This window comes from Scyliorhinus canicula, chromosome 1, assembly GCF_902713615.1.
Source record: "Scyliorhinus canicula chromosome 1, sScyCan1.1, whole genome shotgun sequence".
Taxonomy (NCBI): Eukaryota; Metazoa; Chordata; class Chondrichthyes; order Carcharhiniformes; family Scyliorhinidae; genus Scyliorhinus; species Scyliorhinus canicula.
Genome location: NC_052146.1, coordinates 191067327 through 191086667, shown reverse-complemented (window position 1 = coordinate 191086667; position 19341 = coordinate 191067327). Strand labels below are relative to the sequence as shown.

Genomic DNA, 19341 nt, shown 5'->3' with positions numbered 1-19341 from the left:
ACATGCACAGCTGTGCCGCCCTGTCCCATGTGCTGGCTATGAGACGCGGCCTCATCAGAGAGGTGGAACTCGGAGGAGCTGGTGGCCACCATCGCCACTCCATGGGATGGGTCTGGGTTGGCACAGCACCCCCTCCTACCGGTCAGTGCCCACAGTGTCCTGGGGTTGGCCTTGGGACCGAGCGACAGCTGAGCCTAGCATGGCTGTCCCTGCATCATCTGGCTCTGTCAGCCCTGGTGGCTCCCCATGGCCTGCACCATCGTGTCGACACCCTCAGCAATGCTCCTCAGTGACCGGGCCATGCCCTGCAGTACCTTGGCAATGCCCACCTGTGACTGGGACAAGCTCCGCCATTCCTATCTGAGAGCAGGACATGTCCCGCAGAACCTCATCAAGGTCAGCCTGGTACTGGGTCACATCCCCCAGCGAGGCAGACATTCTCCCGAGACCCTGAGCCATGGCTGTCACTGCCTGCACGACGCCTTGGGTGCCTCCACTAATGGTGCCGATGTTGTGCACCAGACTCTCCACTGTGGTCACCACCCGAGCGGTGTTTTTCAGCCGTGCCACGCATTGTCGGCGACATCTCCTGCGTCCATAGCCTCTGGGACTCCTCCAATCAGCTGTGGACCTGCTGTAGTGTCGTAGACACCTCCCTCTCAATGTCCCGGCTCCATCAGCTCCAGGTAAACCACTTTCACAGGCTCATTATCAGCTTGGGACCGTGCTGGGTCCTGGGATCCAGCAGAACTCCGACTTCTATCTCGCCTGTGGGTTCCTGTCTCCACCTGATGTGCATCAGCAGCAGTGTGATGCTCACCAGATTGTGCCCCAGAAGCCTGACCACTGACATTTCCCACCGAGGTGTGTGTATCTGCATTGGTGGGCGGGGGATGACAGCTGTGATGCCTCAATAGTGTCTTCGTCGGAGATTCCCCTCCAAGGTGTTCTCCTGGGAGGCTGAAGAGGGGGCACCCAGGAAGGACTGGCGCTGTTGGCTGGAGGACCAGCAGGAGAATGGATATGTGGTCAGTCAGTAAGGCAATAACAACTCATGTTTAACAGGTCCTTTGGCTGGGACCCGGTGATTCCTCACCTCTGCGGCATCCTCCAGCATCTGCGTTGGTGGCCATCCTGTCCTCAGCCACCCCAGTCACCTCCAGTGCACGCTCCTCGAAGGAGGTGAGGATTCGTATGTCCAGCATCCCACTGACAGTCTGGGCCCTGTCCTGGTGGTTGTGAGAGAGCTTTTCCCGAGGAGACACAGCGAGGGCATCGTTAGTCACACAAGTTGTTCACAGTGGTGGGATGGAGGGTGTGAAGGAAGGGATGGAGGGTGTGAAGGAAGGCAGGGGGGAAGTGAAGTGAAGGTGGGGGTGGAGGGAGGGTTGGGGATCGCATGGAGAGTGGGGAGGTGGATGCTCGCGTGGGGGCAGAAATGTCTCGGTGTGGGGTGGGGGGGGGGGGGGGGGGGTGGGGGGGGGATGCGTTGGTGTCTAGTCACTCATGCTGCCAGTGCAGATTGTTGACCTTTTACCGGCACTGGAGGCCAGTCCTCCTGGTAACACTCCTGGCGCTCACAGTCGCCACCTCATCCTACACAGCACGTATGGCCCTGTGACTGACCTTCCAGGAACCTCGGGGGAACAGGACATCCCTCCTAGCCTCCATTGCGCTTAGGAGCCTGGCAAGATATGCATCCCTGAATCTTGGGACCGGTCTCCTGGGTGCCATTTTTGCAAGCTGGCTGGGATTGGCTGAGCAAGAGCAGTTACACTGCTGTTCAATCTTATTAGCGGGGGGCTGGCAAGCATGGTGGAGGCGAATCAGCTGGCGAGCCTTCATTTGCAGTGAGAAGCCCGTGGGGCTTCCTTAAGTGGACCAATTAACGTTGAATAGCGTTACCTGTCTGGGCCAAGCGTCGGGAAGCTCGTGGCAGTTCCCGCTCGCTACCACATTTAGAAATCTTTTGGGAGAATTGAGCCCAAAAGCTTTACAATTGACTTCAAATTTAACACCAGAGCCAGTGTTACAGTATTGGCTTGTCATCTGGAATGGCTCAAAGCAGTAGACATCCAGCCACAAAGCATTAACTTACAAAGTCCAGGCGATATACATCTTTGTGTAAAAGATAACCACCATGCTCCACCAGAAGGTGCAACAGAATATTGTGACCTTCCATATCAAAGCATATCTTTATTGAGCAGAAATGCACTTATACAACTGGGCATTCTGGAAACAGTAGACAGAGGCCTGTAGCAGGTCACTCGGGTACCTTTCATGGAGGAATTTCCAAAGTTGGAACAGAACAGACGACTTTCCATTCAACAGTAACTGGTGAGGTTTATTTGTTGAGTAGAACATAGAACAGTACAGCACAAAACAGGCCCTTCGGCCCTCAATGTTATGCCGAGCCATGATCACCCTACTCAAACGCACGTATCCACCCTATACCCATAACCCAACAACCCCCCTCCCTTAACCTTACTTTTATTAGGACACTACGGGCAATTTAGCATGGCCATTCCACCTAACCCGCACATCTTTGGACTGTGGGAGGAAACCGGAGCACCCGGAGGAAACCCACGCACACAGGGGGAGGACGTGCAGACTCCACACAGACAGTGACCCAGCCGGGTATCGAACCTGGGACCCTGGAGCTGTGAAGCATTTATGCTAACCACCATGCTACCCTGCTGCCCAAATAAATTTAGAATATCCAATTCATTTTTTCCAATTAAGGGGCAATTTAACGTGGCCAATCCACCTAACCTGCACATCTTTGGGTTGTGGGGGTGAAACCCACGCAGACACGGGGAGAATGTGCAAACTCCTCACAGACAGTGACCCAGGACCGGGATTCGAACCCGGGTCCTCAGCGCCGTAGGCAGCAATGCTAACCACTGTGCCACCGTGCCGCCCAAAGGGCAAGGTTGAGAAAGCGGTGCCTTCATGAATAACCTCAGCCGGTACAGGAATTGAACCTGCACTGTTCACCTCACTGCATCGCGAACCAGCTGTCCAGCCAACTGAGCTAAACCTCCTCTCTAAGTAGGTGTCATTCTTCATCGCAGAGATGTCATCCACTGTACCTCAGGAGGAGATTGTAGATTCCTCAATTATTTTTGAAATTAGGCCAGAAGGTGCGGTAGCAGAAGACAGTGATGATCAACAGGAGGCCCGAGATCTAGGGTGGCTCTTTTCTGAAGAAAGATACGAGAAAGAGGCTCTTGTAGCAATGAATGAACTGTTGGAAGATTAATTTCTAGAGATTGGTATGTTCTTTGAAACTACTGCTGAAGCACATGGTCTCTGTTTTTTTTGAGGAGTCAGCTGTGTTTGCTGTCAAACAGCTGAATTTGTGCACTTGTCCATTGAACCCACGAATGAAATGTATTGTTCATCGCTGGCTGACCATGGTGAGCAGTCCAGTGAGAACATAATGCATGATTCCATGGTGGATCGCACAACCAGAAGAGCCTATTCATTTGGATGAAAGTAAGTTCATGTCCATGCTTCAATCTCATCAGAAAATCATCTTTCAATGAAAGTTGCCCTTAAGTGCAGAAGCAGAGGTCAAATCTACAGTGCTTCGACAGCTGAAGAGTCCTATGCAGAAATATTGTCTAGATTTAGTTCTGGAGATTCACCCATTGCTGCAGATGTTGTCTCATCTTCTCATGCTGACACAGTCGTCCCATTGTCTACCGCGGAGTAGCCTCACACTGAAGAAAGTGTGACACTATCTACAGAAAGTGAAAGTAGTTTCAAAGTGTTGGTGGCAAGTTCTATTGTCTTCATATCCTGCCATGCCTACAGGACATTTATCATTCTTCTTCTCCTCATTCAGATTTGTTTATCTCTCAGATATTGAACACCTTTAATCATCAATGATACAGCTGAGAATTTTTTTTGTCAGAGTTGAAGACAATTCATCTTCTCAGCCCTTCTCTGGTGTGCGAAGAGAGTAGATGCTTTGTGAGAAAATGGTAGTTTGCCATCTTCCTGTGCAAGAGAGTGTGATTGCCCATGTGATTGTACATTTTTTCACTTGGATCAGTCTTTCACTAAAAAGGTTCCATGATCCTTTCAGTTCAGCTGCCACAGAGATCGTAGCCCAGTTGCCTGCCATTGTGGATAGCTGCAATCCCACTCCGTCAATGTCCTCTAGGGAAAAGAAGTCCTAATATAGATAGATTGGAGAGTTGGGCAGAGAAATGGCAGATGGAGTTCAATCCAGGCAAATGCGAGGTGATGCATTTTGGAAGATCAAATTCAAGAGCGGACTATATGGTCAATGGAAGGGTCTTGGGGAAAATTGATGTGCAGAGAGATCTGGGAGTTCAGGTCCATTGTACCCTGAAGGTGGCAACGCAGGTTGATAGAGTGGAGTACATGTTGCAGTTGTATAGGACTTTGGTTCGGCCACATTTGGAATACTGCGTGCAGTTCTGGTCACCACATTACCAGAAGGATGTGGATGCCTTGGAGAGGGTGCGGAGGAGGTTCACCAGGATGTTGCCTGGTATGGAGGGTGCTAGCTATGAAGAAAAGTTGAGTAGATTAGGATTGTTTTCGTTGGAAAGATGGAGGTTGAGGGGGGACCTGATTGAGGTCTACAAAATTATGAGAGGTATGGACAGGGTGGATAGCAACAAGCTTTTCCCAAGAGTGGGGGTGTCAGTTACAAGGGGTCATGATTTCAAGGTGAGAGGGGGAAAGTTTAAAGGAGATGTGCGTGGAAAGTTTTTTACGCAGAGGGTGGTGGGTGCCTGGAATGCTTTACCAGCGGAGGTGGTAGAGGCGGGCACGATAGCATAATTTAAGAAGCATCTAGACAGGTATATGAATGGGCGGGAACAGAGGAAAGTAGACCTTGGAAAATAGGAGACAGGTTTAGATAAAGGATCTGGATCGGCGCAGGCTGGGAGGGCCGAAGGGCCTGTTCCTGTGCTGTAATTTTCTTTGTTCTTTGTTCTACTCTGTCAATGTTTTCCAGGAAAATGATTAATGGCCACATATGACCACAACATCCACCCAGAGAGCAGGGAACACTGTGGGAGTTTGAAGTCCTCTATAACACTGACTTGGGGAGGTTGTAAGGAGGACTAAGAATTGGATAGAATCTGTTACAATAGTTCAGAAGTTCAAAACTGTAATGTAAATAATTTAAGGAAATAGTTTAAGATTGATATTCAAAAGATTGAGATTATACTGGGGGGGGGGGGGGGGGGGGGCAGTAGCCTAATGGGTTCATTATTATGGGAATGAGATAGTGATGTGTATTCTGATGTAAGTGACATCAGCAGACATATGTACTTACTGATAAGCTTGTCAAAGGAGAAAGCAGCCTGTGGTCAGCTGAGACTATGGAGACTTTGGGCGCGATTCTCCCAGACAGGGCGGGTTTGACGCCAGCCTCCCCCTCCCCGACCGGGAACCGATTCTGGTCCCCGGTCGGGGCTAGTATGCCGCGGCCGTGAACTCCAGCATCGCGGGCTTAACGAATTTCGTTAAGCCCGCTTGCCAGAGTTTGCACCGGCTGACGCATCACATGACGTCAGCCGCGCATGCGCAGATTGGAGACTCCAACCCGCGCTTGCGCGGATGACATCATCGCGCATTTGCGCGAAATCCGCGCATGCGCGGGCCGGGATGCCCCTCAGCCGCCCCGCGAAGTGATACAGCGGGGCGGCGGAAGGACAAAGAGTGCGCGGGAATCGGACCCGCTGCCCGCGATCGGTGCCCACCGATCGCGGGCCCATGGCATCCTTGGCATGGCCGTGGTACTGCCGTGCCAATCGGTGCCATGGTTTTAAAAATCGGGACTTTACGGCCGTTTTTACGAACGGCCAGACCAGGTGTGTTTGCCATTCGTAAAAACAGCCGTAAAGGGTTTGGACTTCGGCCCATCGGCCAGCTGTGAATCGCTGCTGGCCCTAAAAAAACGGCGGCAGCGATTCGTGTCGGGAGTCGGGCGTCGGGGGGGGGGGGGGGGGGGGGAGGGGGAGAATAGCGGGAGGGCGTCAGACTAGCGTGGCCGTAAAAATTTACGAACCCCGCTATTCTCCGCACCGTCGTGAGTGCGGAGAATTGCACCCTTTACTTTTACATTATTAAGTATATAGTGTAAATTAGGTAAATTTTAAACAAACCTACCCGAGTCCAAACTGAATCACTCATGAGTAGAAGGAAACATTCCTAACATGGATTAGGCTATAAGTTACCTGAAAAGCGATCGAGACACTATTCACCCTGGCAACCAAACACAAAACACCAGTTATTGCCTTGCCCCATTAGTCCATTCTCCATCATTAGTGATGGAAGGTGTCATTGACACTGCTATAAAGCAGCACTTGCTCAGCAATAACTTGATTAATGACACTCAATTTGGATTCTACTGGGGCCACTCAGCTCCTGAATGCATTGTAGCCCTTATTCAAACATGGACCCAAGATGAATTTAAGAGGTGAGGTGAGATGACGGCATTTGACTGAATGCAGCATCATGGAGCACGAGTAAAACTGAAGTCGATGGCAATCAGGGAAAATTCTCCAATGGTTCCAGTCATCCCTAGCACAAAGAAAGATGTGGATATTGGAGGTCAGTTATGTCAGTTCTGGCCCATCACTGCAGGAGGTCCTTCGGGTAGTGCCCTTGGACTAGCCATCTTCAGCTGTTTCATCAATGATCTTTGCATTGTCAGAAGTGGGTGGCACAGTGGTTAGCACTACTGTGTCACAGTGCCAGGGACCCGGATTTGATTCCGCCCTTGGGTGATTGTCTGTGTGGAGTTTGCGCATTCAGCCCGTGTCTGTGTGGGTTTCCTCTGGGTGTTCCGGTTTCCTCCTGCAGTCTAAAGATATGCAGGCTAAGTGGATTGGCCTTGATCAATGCGCAGGGTTATGGAGGTAGGGTGGAAGAAAGGACCTAGGGAGAATGCTATTTTGGAGGGTCGGTGCAGACTTGATGGGCCAAATGGCCTCCTTCTGCACTGTGGGGATTCTATTGTATGGGTTGCACAATGTTCAGAATTATTCACAACTTCTCAGATACTGAAGCAATCCATGTCTGAATGCACCAAGACTTGGAAAATATGCAGGCTTGGACTGATAAAAGTGGCAAGTAACATTCAACCCTAACCCTAACTCTAACGTTCAAGCACCACACAAGAGTCAGGCGACGACCTTCTCCAGAATGACAGAATTTAACCATCTCCCCTTAATATTCAATATATGACCACCACTAAATACCCCACTATCAAAATCCTTGGGGTTGACCGGAATTGGACCAGCCATATAAATATTGTGGCTACAAGAGCAGGTCAGAGGCTACAAATTCTACAGTGAGCAACTCACCTCCGCCCCAAAGCCTGCCCACCACCGACAAGGCACAAGTCAGGAGTGTGATGGAACTCGTTTCACTTGCCTCGATGAGTGCAGCTCCAACTACACTCAAGAAGCTCCACGCCATCCAGGACAAAGCAGCCCGTCCACTAATTTAAGCATTTACTTCCTCCAGCACTGATGCATAGTGACAGCAGAGGGTACAATCGACAAGATGCACAGCATCCTCTCACCAAGCATCTTCCAAACCCTGACCTCCATCATCTAGAAGGACAAGAGCAGCACATGGATGGGAACACTACTGTCACTTGCAAGTTCTCCTTGAAGCCACACACCTTCTTGACTTGGAACTATTTTGCTGTCCCTTCACTTCGCTAGGTCAAATCCTGGAACTCTCTTCCTAACAGCACTGTGGATGGACCTACACCACATGGACTGCAGCCACTCAAGAAGGCAGCTCACCATGACCTTTTAAGGGAAATGAGGGATGGGAAATGAGGGATGGGGGAGGTGGTGGCGTAGTGCTCTCTTAATCCTGACACCCAGGTAAAGCTCTGGGGACTCAGGTTCAAATCCCGCCATGGCAGATGGTGAAATCTGAATTCAATAAAAATATCTGGAATTAAAAGTCTAATGATGACAGTAAAACCACTGTTGATTGTCATAAAAACCCATCTGATTCACTAATGTCCATTAGGGAAGGAAATCTGCCATCCTTACCTGGTCTGGCCTACTTGTGACTCCAGATCCACAGCAATGTGGTTGACTCTTAAAACTGCCACTCGGTTCGAGGGCAATTAAGGACGGGTAACAAATGATGGCCTTGCCTGCGACGCCCACATCCCATAGAACATACAGTGCAGAAGGAGGCCATTCGGCCCATTGGGTCTGCACCGACCCACTTAAGCCCTCCCTTCCACCCTATCCCCATAACCCAATAACCCCTCCTAACCTTTTTTGGTCATTAAGGGCAATTTATCGTGGCCAATCCACCTAACCTACACATCTTTGGACTGTGGGAGGAAACCGGAGCACCCGGAGGAACCCCACGCAGACACGGGGAGAACGTGCAGACTCCGCACAGACAGTGACCCAGCAGGGAATTGAACCTGGCACCCTGGCGCTGTGAAGCCACAGTGCTAATCACTTGTGCTACCGTGCTGCCCCCATGAAAGAGTAAAGAAAAATTAAATAAATACTCAGCTAGCCAGCGATGCCCTCATGCCATGAATGAATTAAAAAACTAACCACAGAATTGAGAGGTAATAGGCATCATTCTGTGACCCCACTGCGCCGACATGGAAATGGGCACAACGGGTGAATCACGCGTGAGCCCCAAATCAGCTAATATACCAGGATGACGGATTCACCAGGTGCCCAGGACTCACCGGCCGCATCTGGGAGACCCATGGACCAGTCCTGATGGCAGCTGGGACGGTTTCTCAAGTCATTGGAGCCGCCCGGGTAGTAGGGGATATGGCAAGGCCTAAATCGGTAATTTTTCGAAACACAGATTGGCTCAAATGAAACAAACATGCCACGACAGATGAATTAAGGAACGATGAATCAATTGCCTTGTGAATTGCAACTTCGAAATCTGCCATGATATCAATCGGATCTGCATTAGGTTGCATAATTTTCAATTGGTCAAAGAATAATTCGTATGTCTGCTTTCTTTTATTCGGCAGTAATGCAAAGACCCGTGGAAAACTGCTTCCTTTAACTTGTACATGAATGCAGAACAGTTGAAACCACTGTTGTGGCACAATCTTGAATGTCCCATCGCATGCCCAATGACGATATGATGCTAAATCCTGAAGAGCACTTTCTGATGCGAATACTAGTAAGCGCTGTTGATCCTCGGCGCCCGAATCGTATTTCTGCAACTGCTTTTCTAGCATTTAACGAATCAACATCAGCTGGATGAAGGTGCTCATTAGAGAAATAAATAATTTTCGGCTCATTGTTTTCCGTTACCGTGTGAATCCGCACTGAACATAGCCTTCTTTTCTCACATCTCCAGTATTCCTTTCATAGGTTTGGACTGCTCGAATGAATTTCGTAGATATAGTTATTTCCATCAGCTACTTTCCTTTTACTCTTCGTTGACACAATGAACTTTGCCATTTCGGGATGGGCGAATTAAGAAAGAGAACGATAATATCTATCCTTTAACGAGGCTCGTTAAAGGAAAGAGACCGGTAATAAAAATCCTTTATTGCATAAAAAGTTAATGTGGGGAGTGGAGTGGAGTACTACAAGTTACAAAAAGTCAAGTTACAAAAAGTCTTAGACAAAAAAAATTATTAGTAAACTTTTAGATTTTTTAACTGCATTTTAAGATTTTTAAACTGCATTTTTCAACTTGCATTTTACTTGCATTTTATCAATTACTTGCATTTTAGCAACTAAATTCACTTGCTGTATTGTACTTGCATTTTATCAATTGAATGGTTTTATACGGAGTTAATTTGTAATTGGATAATTGGACGAAGTGACGTTGGACCAAAAGACGGGCGGACAAAAAGACGTTGGACCAAAAGATGTCGACGAAGTGTCGTTGGACGAAATTACGTCGGACGAAAAGACATAGCACCCCCTGGCACACCCCCAAGCACCCGGAAACCTTGGCACCGCCAGGGGTGCCAGGCTGGCAGTGCAGGTGCCCAGGTATCAGATTGGCACTGCCAGGGGTTGGTCCCAAGGGGACCATCTCAGGTAGAGGGGTGAGGGGGTCCCGGAGGTCTCCGCAAGGTTGGGAAGGTCTGAAGAGCAGGGGTAAGGCCTGAAAGGGGGTGGAGTAAGATCCGGGAAGCCTTCCAATTGGTCCCTGCGAGGAGTCTTTGCTGCTAGCAAGCTTCAGCCCACCAGTAGGAAATCCCTCTATGTGTGGCCTCAGCGGAAAGAAATCAGTTGAGCCAAATGGACTGTTTTTGTATGGTAAATTCTAAGTAAACCTATGCAAAGGTTGCAGTTTTAAATTTCACTCTGGAGACCAGAGCATAAAATTGCATGCTGACAGTCCTGTGCAGCACTGAGGGAGTGTTGCACAATTGGAGGTGCCCTGCAGATAGGATTTTAAAAATATGAACAATATAATATCAGAGCTGAAGTAGGCCAATTGGCCCCTTGAGCCTGCTCTGCCTTCAATAAGATCATGGCTGATCTACTTATGTTTCAAATACAACATTCCTATTTTCACCAGATAACTTTTGATTCCATTGCCTAACAAGAATCTATCTACTTCCACCTTAAAATTAATTAATGACCCCAGCTCCACTGCCTGCTGAGGCAAGGAGTTCCAAAGGCTCACAGCCCGCTTAATGAAAACAAGCCTCCTCATCTCATGTTCTAAATGGGTGACACCTAGGGCGGGATTCTCTGATAATGGGGCGATGTCCCCACGCCGGCAGGAAAACCGGCACCAACGAATCCGGAGTCAATGGACCCCCAAAGTGAGGAATTCACACCTTTCTAGGGGGCTAGGTTGCTGCCGGAGTCGTCCCCGCTGTTCCAGCTGGTGCTAAAGCGCCGGCGCGAGTTCGTGCATGTGTGGAATGGCCGGTGCGATCTCGCGCTTGTGCGGACCGATCGGCGTATTAACATGCATGCACAGAACGGCTAAAGTATTTCCGCGCATGCGCGGGGTTTCCCTTCTCCACGTTGGCCCCCGGGCAATATGGCGGAGCCCTACAGGGGCCCGGCGCAGAGGAAAGAAGGCCGCCCCACGGAACCAGCCCGCCTGCAGATCAGTAGGCCCCGATCGCGGGCCAGGTCACTAACCCCCCGGGGTTGGATCCCCCCGCGCCCCCACCAGGACAGCCCCCGCACACTTACCTGCCAGGTCCCTCTGTGCGTGAGGTGAGTAATTCACGCCGGTGGGACTGGCTAAAGCTTTACGGCCACTCTGCCCATTGGGGCCCGGAGAATCGCCGGGGCGGCCGCTGTCAACGGCCCCTGACCAGCGTGGCGGGAATCCCGCAGGCCCCCGAAAAATAGCGCCGGAGAATAGGGCAGCCGGTGTCGGGGCAGCGGGGTGGGATTTATGCCCCCCCGCGATTCTCCGACCCGGCGTAGGGTCAGAGAAACTCAGCCCTAATTTCAAAACAGTTCTCCCTAGTTCGAACTCACCCACAAGAGGAAAGAGGCTTCATCTGTCCTTTCAGGTGGACTTAAAAGATCCCATGGTGTTGTTTTGGGTAAGAGCAAGGGGTAACCCCAGTGTCCTGGGCAAATAATTATTCCTCAGCCAACATCACCAACAAACAGATGATATGGTCATTATTAAATTAGCGCTCATGGAACTTGCTGTCCAGAATTTGACCATCGTAGTTCCTACATTATGACAGGTGCTACAATTCAAAGGAGTTAATCGTCTGTAATTTACTTTAGGACATCACAAGGTTGTAAAAAGTGTGGGGCTGGATTCTCAATTTCTGAGACTAAGTGTTGACGCCACGCAGAATTCGTGGAGTTCCACGACAGCAAAACTGCCGCTGCACCTGGACTGATTCAGCGACTGTTGAGGGGCCAGCACCGGCGCCACATCGAACACAATCGATTCCAAGAGAAATGGTTTTGCGATTGACACTCAGGAGGCGGACAAGCTGCAGCTGCATACACACAGTTAACTCCTCACACACACCATCCCAGCCAACAAGATGGCAGCAATGAGAGCGGCACCAAGGTTCACGGACGCAGAGCTGGAGACACTCCTGGGCGCAGTGGGAGAGAGGGGGATGACCCTGTACCCCGGCCCAGGAAGGAGGCTGCCAGCTGCCGCCGTTCGCCTTGCCTGGGCGCAGGTTGCAGAGATGGTGAGCGCCGTGGGTAGCACCGTCCGGACCAGCCAGCAGTGCCAGAAGAAAGTGCACATCCTCCTCAGGGCAGCTAGGGTGAGTAGGCAGCACTGTGCCCCTGGCACCAACCCCTGTCCCACACACCCTACCCCATAGCCCGGCTCCCCCCAACTGGAGGGAGGCCGAATCTCCACTACACCACATGCCGGCACCCATACCGGCCACATTGTCCCGGTTCCCTGGTTACTGAGGTCACAAGCAACCCACCCCTCCAGGACTGGGCTGCCAGGACTGGCAACGCCATGTGGCAGAGGAGCCTCAGGGATAGCTCCGCTTACACCCCTGTTCCATGGAGTAGCCCGGGGGTGATCGGGCACCCTAAGGGAGGAGGAGGTGATGGGACCCATGCTGGTGACTCCCGAAGGACAGGTGCCGGAACACCGTAGCAATTCGGACCACCCTTCCCTCCTGTCTGTTGTGCACCTGGTGGGCAGTGGGCAGAACAGGGCGGTACCATGCCACCTGGGATACCCGAGCAGCAAATGGACCCATCCAGGTCCGGTCGCCCCAGAAGACTCCCGCCAGGTTGCAGGGCGGGAATCACAGCAGGCCACCTCCACTCCTGCTGTACCATCTGGCCGTAAGGCCAGAAAGTTAGACACTAGTTATGTTGGCACTGGTGCAAGGCACAGTTTAGTTATTGGGCCCAGGGCTCAAATCTGTATATACATTGTCACATTAAATACTTGTTCACACTGTTACAACCTGCCTCGATGCTTTGATGGGTGTGCGGGGCGGGCTGGTCTGGGTTGGCCATAGATGGGGTAGGGAGATGGGCAGACGTTACGGGTGGCTTGGGCTCCCCATCCATCCCCCCCCGCCCTGACCATCCCCACCACTGTCACATCAGGGTTTCGATGGGACTGTGAGATGGAATGTCCAGCTCGCATGCAGGGATCAGCGAGGTGGACAGTGGAAAGTGCTACCGTGGGCAGGCATCAGACATTGTCAAATGATGCGAAGAGGGTTGTCATCATCCCCCATCCCATGGACCAGACCCGATGTTATTGACAACACCGCGTAGTGCGGCAGGTATGTATTCACAGAGGGGGTTGCAGGCGAGGGGGTGGGGTGGGATGCGGTGACCGTACCCCTGGCATGTTTCCCTCTACCCTGTACCCACAGCCCCCCCAGTCGGTGAACCTGGAGGTGATCAGAGTGTCCCGTGCTCATTGGCCCTGGCGCACACATCGTGCGGCTTACCATGCCTGCTTGGGCTCCATGTCACGTTTTTTAAAAGCAGAAGTGAACTGCGCCGTCGGGAACTCGTCCCATTGGAGGCAGAGAATTGTGGAGGCAGCGGAGAATATTGGGTCAGGCCTGCGAATGATATGCAAATTATGTTTACTGTACTTGCGTCCTGGACCGCATTGACGTCGCTGTCGAGGTGACGGAGAATTGCGATTTGGCGTCAAATCGGCGTCTGCCACGTTTTGGCGTAGGAACCTATTCTACTTCCAATTGCATTCCGCGATTTTGAATCCTGCCCAAGGTGTTGTTTGTGCCAAGCCATTCTCCCTTCCATCCCAATACTGCTGGTAGGAACTGGAGACTTCCTAGCATAAAACAGGTGAGCACTTGCTCATCCATAGTGATGAAAGTACTTACTGGTTACATGCCCTCTCATTGATCTCATAAACATCATGCAAGATTCAAGCTGGAGGTTTCAGTAAGTGGAAATCTAGTGTAACTGATAGGATTGCAGCCCTATTGTTTTTTGGTCCCTGATATTTTTTACTTGAATCACGTTAACGTGTACAAATTAAGAGTTGGGTACAAGAAGCACATGGACTTGAATTTAAAAATGCTGAATTAGGATTAAAACAGCAGTAATCTTGCCTTACTGAAAACACTTGAAAAAGTCTTCATAATCGATCCATTTTTCTGTACAGTAGATCTTCTGTTGTAATTGGTTGGTAAGTTCAGCGCTATTGTCTAAGTTTGCGGTGGACATTTGAGAAAACAGCTGGCTACTGATGAGATGGCTGGGAGTGTTATCTGAAACGTAAAGTGTAATCATTAAGAAAAGAAAAAAACTTTCAGCAATACATATCCTTATCACCTTTTAATCCATTAATTGCTTATAAAGTGCAGTCAAGGGTGGCATAGTGGCACAGGGGTTAGCACAGCTGCCTCACAGTTCCAGGGTCCCGGGTTCAATTCCGGCCTCGGGTGACTGACTGTGCGGAGTCTGCACGTTCTCCCCGTGTCTGCATGGGTTTCCTCCGGGTGCTCCGGTTTCCTCCAACAGTCCAAAGATCTGCACGTTAGGTGGATTGGCCATGATAAATTGCCCCTGAGTGTCCAAAAGGTTAGATGAGGTTACTGGGTTACAGGGATAGTGTAGAGGTGTGGGATTAAGTAGGGTGCTCTTTCCAAGGATTAGTGCAGACTCGATGGGCCGAAGGGCCTCCTTCTGCACTGTAAATGCTATGATTCCAATATGCAAACAGTAACATCACTGAAATGGCAGAAAAATTGAATCAAGGGGCAGCACGGTAGCACAAGTGGCTAGCACTGTGGCTTCACAGCTCCAGAGTCCCAGGTTCGATTCCTCGTTGGGTCACTGTCTGTGCAGAGTCTGCACGTTCTCACCGTGTCTGCGTGGGTTTCCTCCAGGTGCTCCGGTTTCCTCCCACAGTCCAAAGACATGCAAATTAGATGGACTGGCCATGATAAATTGCCCTTAGTGACCAAAAAGGATAGGTGGGGTTATTGGGTTACGGGGATAGGGTGGAAGTGAAGGCTTAAGTGGGTTGGTGCAGACTCGATGGGCCGAATGGCTTCCTTCCGCACTGTATGTTCTATGTTCTATGTTATAGGAGGAATTTTGAACACGACACTGGAGAACTCTTTCAGAAATACTACCATGGGAGGTTTGACACCTTCCTGAACTGGTAGGCAAGTTTAACGGGTTGGATTCACCAATTGTGAGGCTATGTCCGGAGGAAGTGTCTAGTTCTACAATGAAACAAATCGGCGAGGCCCCAGCACCGATCCTCCAATCGATGAGGGGCTAGCAGCCGTACAACGCAAAACACATGGCCTTCATGAAATTAACAGGCGGAGAATTGCCGGGTCCGTGGCCGCGCATGGGCATGGCGACAACCTGCAGCGGTCACGCTGTACAACGTGGCGCCGGCCAAGCACGAACCAAACCTGCCAGATAGTGACCCCTGGACACCTCCTCGCCACTCCTGGGCCAACCCACACCAATCCCACCAGCCCTCGCCGAAGCCCCCCCTCCCAGCCAGCGACACGGCTCCACACACCCCCCCCCCCACCCCCGACTGTGGTGGCGCTGGCACAGTCTGCAGCCGCCACGCCAGGGTCACGAAAACTAAGAGCACAAGTTAAAAACACCGTCGTGAACACATCGGAAGTGGAGCATCGAGGGAGGGCCTTCAGGTAATGTCCTGAAGCTGTCCCAATGGCGTGCAGTGTACTCCCCGATGATGCCGTTTTGGAGGGGGGAGCGAAGGATCCAAAATCAGGCACCGCCCCGATTCGGTCGTAAAAAGGGATTCTCTGTCTGATAACGAAATCGGCATCGGCAGGTGGAGAATCCCGCCCCATATCTCATCACAGAGGCACTGGGCTGGATTCTACCTTTCTAAGACTAAGTGAAAGCCAACAGACAATCTGTGGACTTTTACAACAGAAAAACTGGCACCACACCTGCACCGATTCTGCTACTATTGATGGGCTGGCACCGACGCCACATGGAACACAATCAATTCTAATGAAAAACAGTGCCAGATTTGCCATGTCCGGCAAGCTGCAGCCGTACATAAACGATTCTCCCCACACACATAGACCATCCAAGCCAACAATATGGCTATAAGGAGAGAGGAACCAAGTTTCACAGACACGGAACTGGAGACCCTTCTGGATGCGGTGGTGAAGTGATGGATGATCCTGTACCCTGGCCCGGGAAGGTGGCTGTCTGGCGCCGTCGTCCGTTGTGCCTAGGCGCAAGTAGCAGAGTTGGTGAGCGCCATGGGCAACGTCATCCGGACTGGCATGCAGTGCTGGAAGAAACTCCATGACCTCCTCAGGGCAGCCAGGGATGAACCCTGTCCCCTCCATACCCGTAACCCTACTCCCTCCCTCCCCCCCTCCCCACCCGGAGGATGGCTGAACCCCCACTCTGCCCCACATGCCAGCACCCATAGCAGCCGCCATGATTGTTTGCCCTGGCCACTGAGGCCACCAGCTACCCACCCACTGGGCTGCATGCGTCGGACTGTCTACCACTGTCGTTGTAGTGTTCCCCCTCCCAACCCCAGGAGAAGGCCGCACATAACCGCCGGGAGCGGTAGAAGACAGGTAGGGGACCATCAGACCTGCGGTCCCTCACCGTGGCCAAACAGAGAGCCCCAGATGTGGCCGACGGCCCAGAGGAATTGGATGTCGTGGAGGTGGAGTGCGGCCACGAGCGACGAAGTGAGACGCCACTGAGCTGTGGTTCCCCATGACATGTGCTTTGATACGCCGCCCTCACTCCCATACCAGCCTCTGCCCTTGCAATGCTCCAGTGTCAGGAGGGGGAGATTCGGAAGGACTGGAGACTGCCATTGTCTCCTTAGTTGCAGTTTGCCTCCAGCCCTTCCTCCTCTCTAATGGAGCTCGTAGGGCCCTGGTGGTCTCCATGGGATGGGGGGGGGGGCCGCTGGAGTGAGCTCCAGAGGCTTCTGCATCATGTGCATCTATCATCAAGGAAGAAATTGTGAGGCATCTGGATAGAAATTGTCCCATTGGGCAGACGCAGCTTGGGTTCGTAAAGGGCAGGTCATGCCTAACTAATTTAGTGGAATTTTTTGAGGACATTACCAGTGCAGTAGATAACGGGGAGCCGATGGATGTGGTATATCTGGATTTCCAGAAAGCCTTTGACAAGGTGCCACACAAAAGGTTGCTGCATAAGATAAAGATGCATGGCATTAAGGGTAAAGTAGTAGCATGGATAGAGGATTGGTTAATTAATAGAAAGCAAAGAGTTGGGATAAATGGGTGTTTCTCTGGTTGGCAATCAGTAGCTAGTGGTGTCCCTCAGGGATCCGTGTTGGGCCCACAATTGTTCACAATTTACATAGATGATTTGGAGTTGGGGACCAAGGGCAATGTGTCCAAGTTTGCAGATGACACTAAGATGAGTGGTAAAGCGAAAAGTGCAGAGGATACTGGAAGTCTGCAGAGGGATTTGGATAGGTTAAGTGAATGGGCTCGGGTCTGGCAGATGGAATACAATGTTGACAAATGTGAGCTTATCCATTTTGGTAGGAATAACAGCAAACGGGATTATTATTTAAACAATAAAATATTAAAGCATGCCGCTGTTCAGAGGACTTGGGTGTGCCAGTGCATGAGTCACAGAAGGTTGGTTTACAAGTGCAACAGGTGATTAAGAAGGCAAATGGAATTTTGTCCTTCATTGCTAGAGGGATGGAGTTTAAGACTAGGGAGGTTATGTTGCAATTGTATAAGGTGTTAGTGCGGCCATACCTGGAGTATTGTGTTCAGTTTTGGTCTCCTTACTTGAGAAAGGACGTACTGGCGCTGGAGGGTGTGCAGAGGAGATTCACTAGGTTAATCCCAGAGCTGAAGGGGTTGGATTATGAGGAGAGGTTGAGTAGACTGGGACTGTACTCGTTGGAATTTAGAAGGATGAGGGGGGATCTTATAGAAACATTTAAAATTATGAAGGGAATAGATAGGATAGATGCGGGCAGGTTGTTTCCACTGGCGGGTGACAGCAGAACTAGGGGACATAGCCTCAAAATAAGGGGAAGTAGATTTAGGACTGAGTTTAGGAGGAACTTCTTCACCCAAAGGGTTGTGAATCTATGGAATTCCTTGCCCAGTGAAGCAGTTGAGGCTCCTTCATTACATGTTTTAAGGTGAAGATAGATAGTTTTTTGAAGAATAAAGGGATTAAGGGTTATGGTGTTCGGGCCGGAAAGTGGAGCTGAGTCCACAAAAGATCAGCCATGATCTAATTGAATGGCGGAGCAGGCTCGAGGGGCCAGATGGCCTACTCCTGCTCCTAGTTCTTATGTTCTTATGTTCTTATTTATGTGGCTCTGTCAGTCCTGGCACCACGCTGTTGTCTGCACCATAGTGTCTACGCCCTCACTGATGCTCTTTTGTGACTGGCCCACATTCTGCAGTGCCTCGCCAATGTCCACCTGCATGTGGGACATGTCCTTCAGCAATAGGGCATGATGTTGAGGCCCTCAGCCATGGTCGTCCCAGACTGAGCCATGCCTTGTGCAAAACCACTCAAGACGCTGACGTCACGTTCCAGGTTTTCCACTGCGATCGCCACCCCAGCAGTGTTGGCCTCAGTGCCACATGCTGTCATTATCTTCTCCAGCACCTGTAACCTTTGGGACTCCTCCAACCGGCTATGCACTCATTGGAACGTCACTGATATCCCTCCTAAATCTCATGGCCATGTCTGATGATCTGCATCAGCTCTGGGATAACCTTGTCCAGAGGCTCAGCATCTGACTGGGACCCAGCTGAGTCCAGGGATCCAGCAGACCTCTGACTCCCTTTGATGTCCCTGCTCTACCTGCATGAGTAACTGTGCGATGCTCAATAGATTGCCGCTGGTGTAGTGGTATCATGCAAGATTCCCATTCTTGCGACCCGGGTTCGATTCCCGGGCGGCGCACTTCCTTTTCTGGGGCTGGTTTAGCTCACTCAGCTAAATCACTGGCTTTCAAAGCAGACCAAGCAGGCCAGCAGCACGGTTCGATTCCCGTACCAGCCTCCCCGGACAGGCGCCGGAATGTGGCGACTAGGGGCTTTTCACAGTAACTTCATTGAAGCCTACTCGTGACAATAAGCGATTTTCATTTCATTCATTCATTTTCAGATTGTGCTCCAGAAACCTGTTCTTTAATGTCGCCCACTAAGCTGCGTGTCTCTGTACTGATGGAAGGTGGGGATAACAGCTGTGACACCTCGATGGTTGTCTCCTTGAATCTCTCCTCTGAGGTGATCTCTTGGGTGGTACGGGGTGAATGACTCCGGATGGCCCGACCCCATCAGCTGGAAATCCTCCGAGGCAATGGACATGTGGTCAGTGAGAGGGAAGGATCATTTTGTCTGACATTAACAAATCACTT

General features: G+C 50.9%; 1 protein-coding gene and 1 non-coding gene across 3 annotated transcripts in view; one reads left to right on the top strand and one right to left on the bottom strand.

The window, feature by feature from the left end:
- The window catches only part of adgb (androglobin), a 564769-nt gene that overhangs the window by 230065 nt on the left and 315363 nt on the right, over positions 1 to 19341 (bottom strand). For both annotated transcript variants that reach the window (XM_038805127.1, XM_038805138.1), the window contains exon 18: positions 14050 to 14203. In XM_038805127.1, the coding sequence (XP_038661055.1) occupies positions 14050 to 14203 (154 nt within the window). The remainder of the gene's footprint in view (positions 1 to 14049; positions 14204 to 19341) is intronic.
- On the top strand, positions 18814 to 18884 carry trnag-ccc. Its single transcript has one exon. It is a non-coding gene; the product is annotated as a tRNA-Gly (tRNA).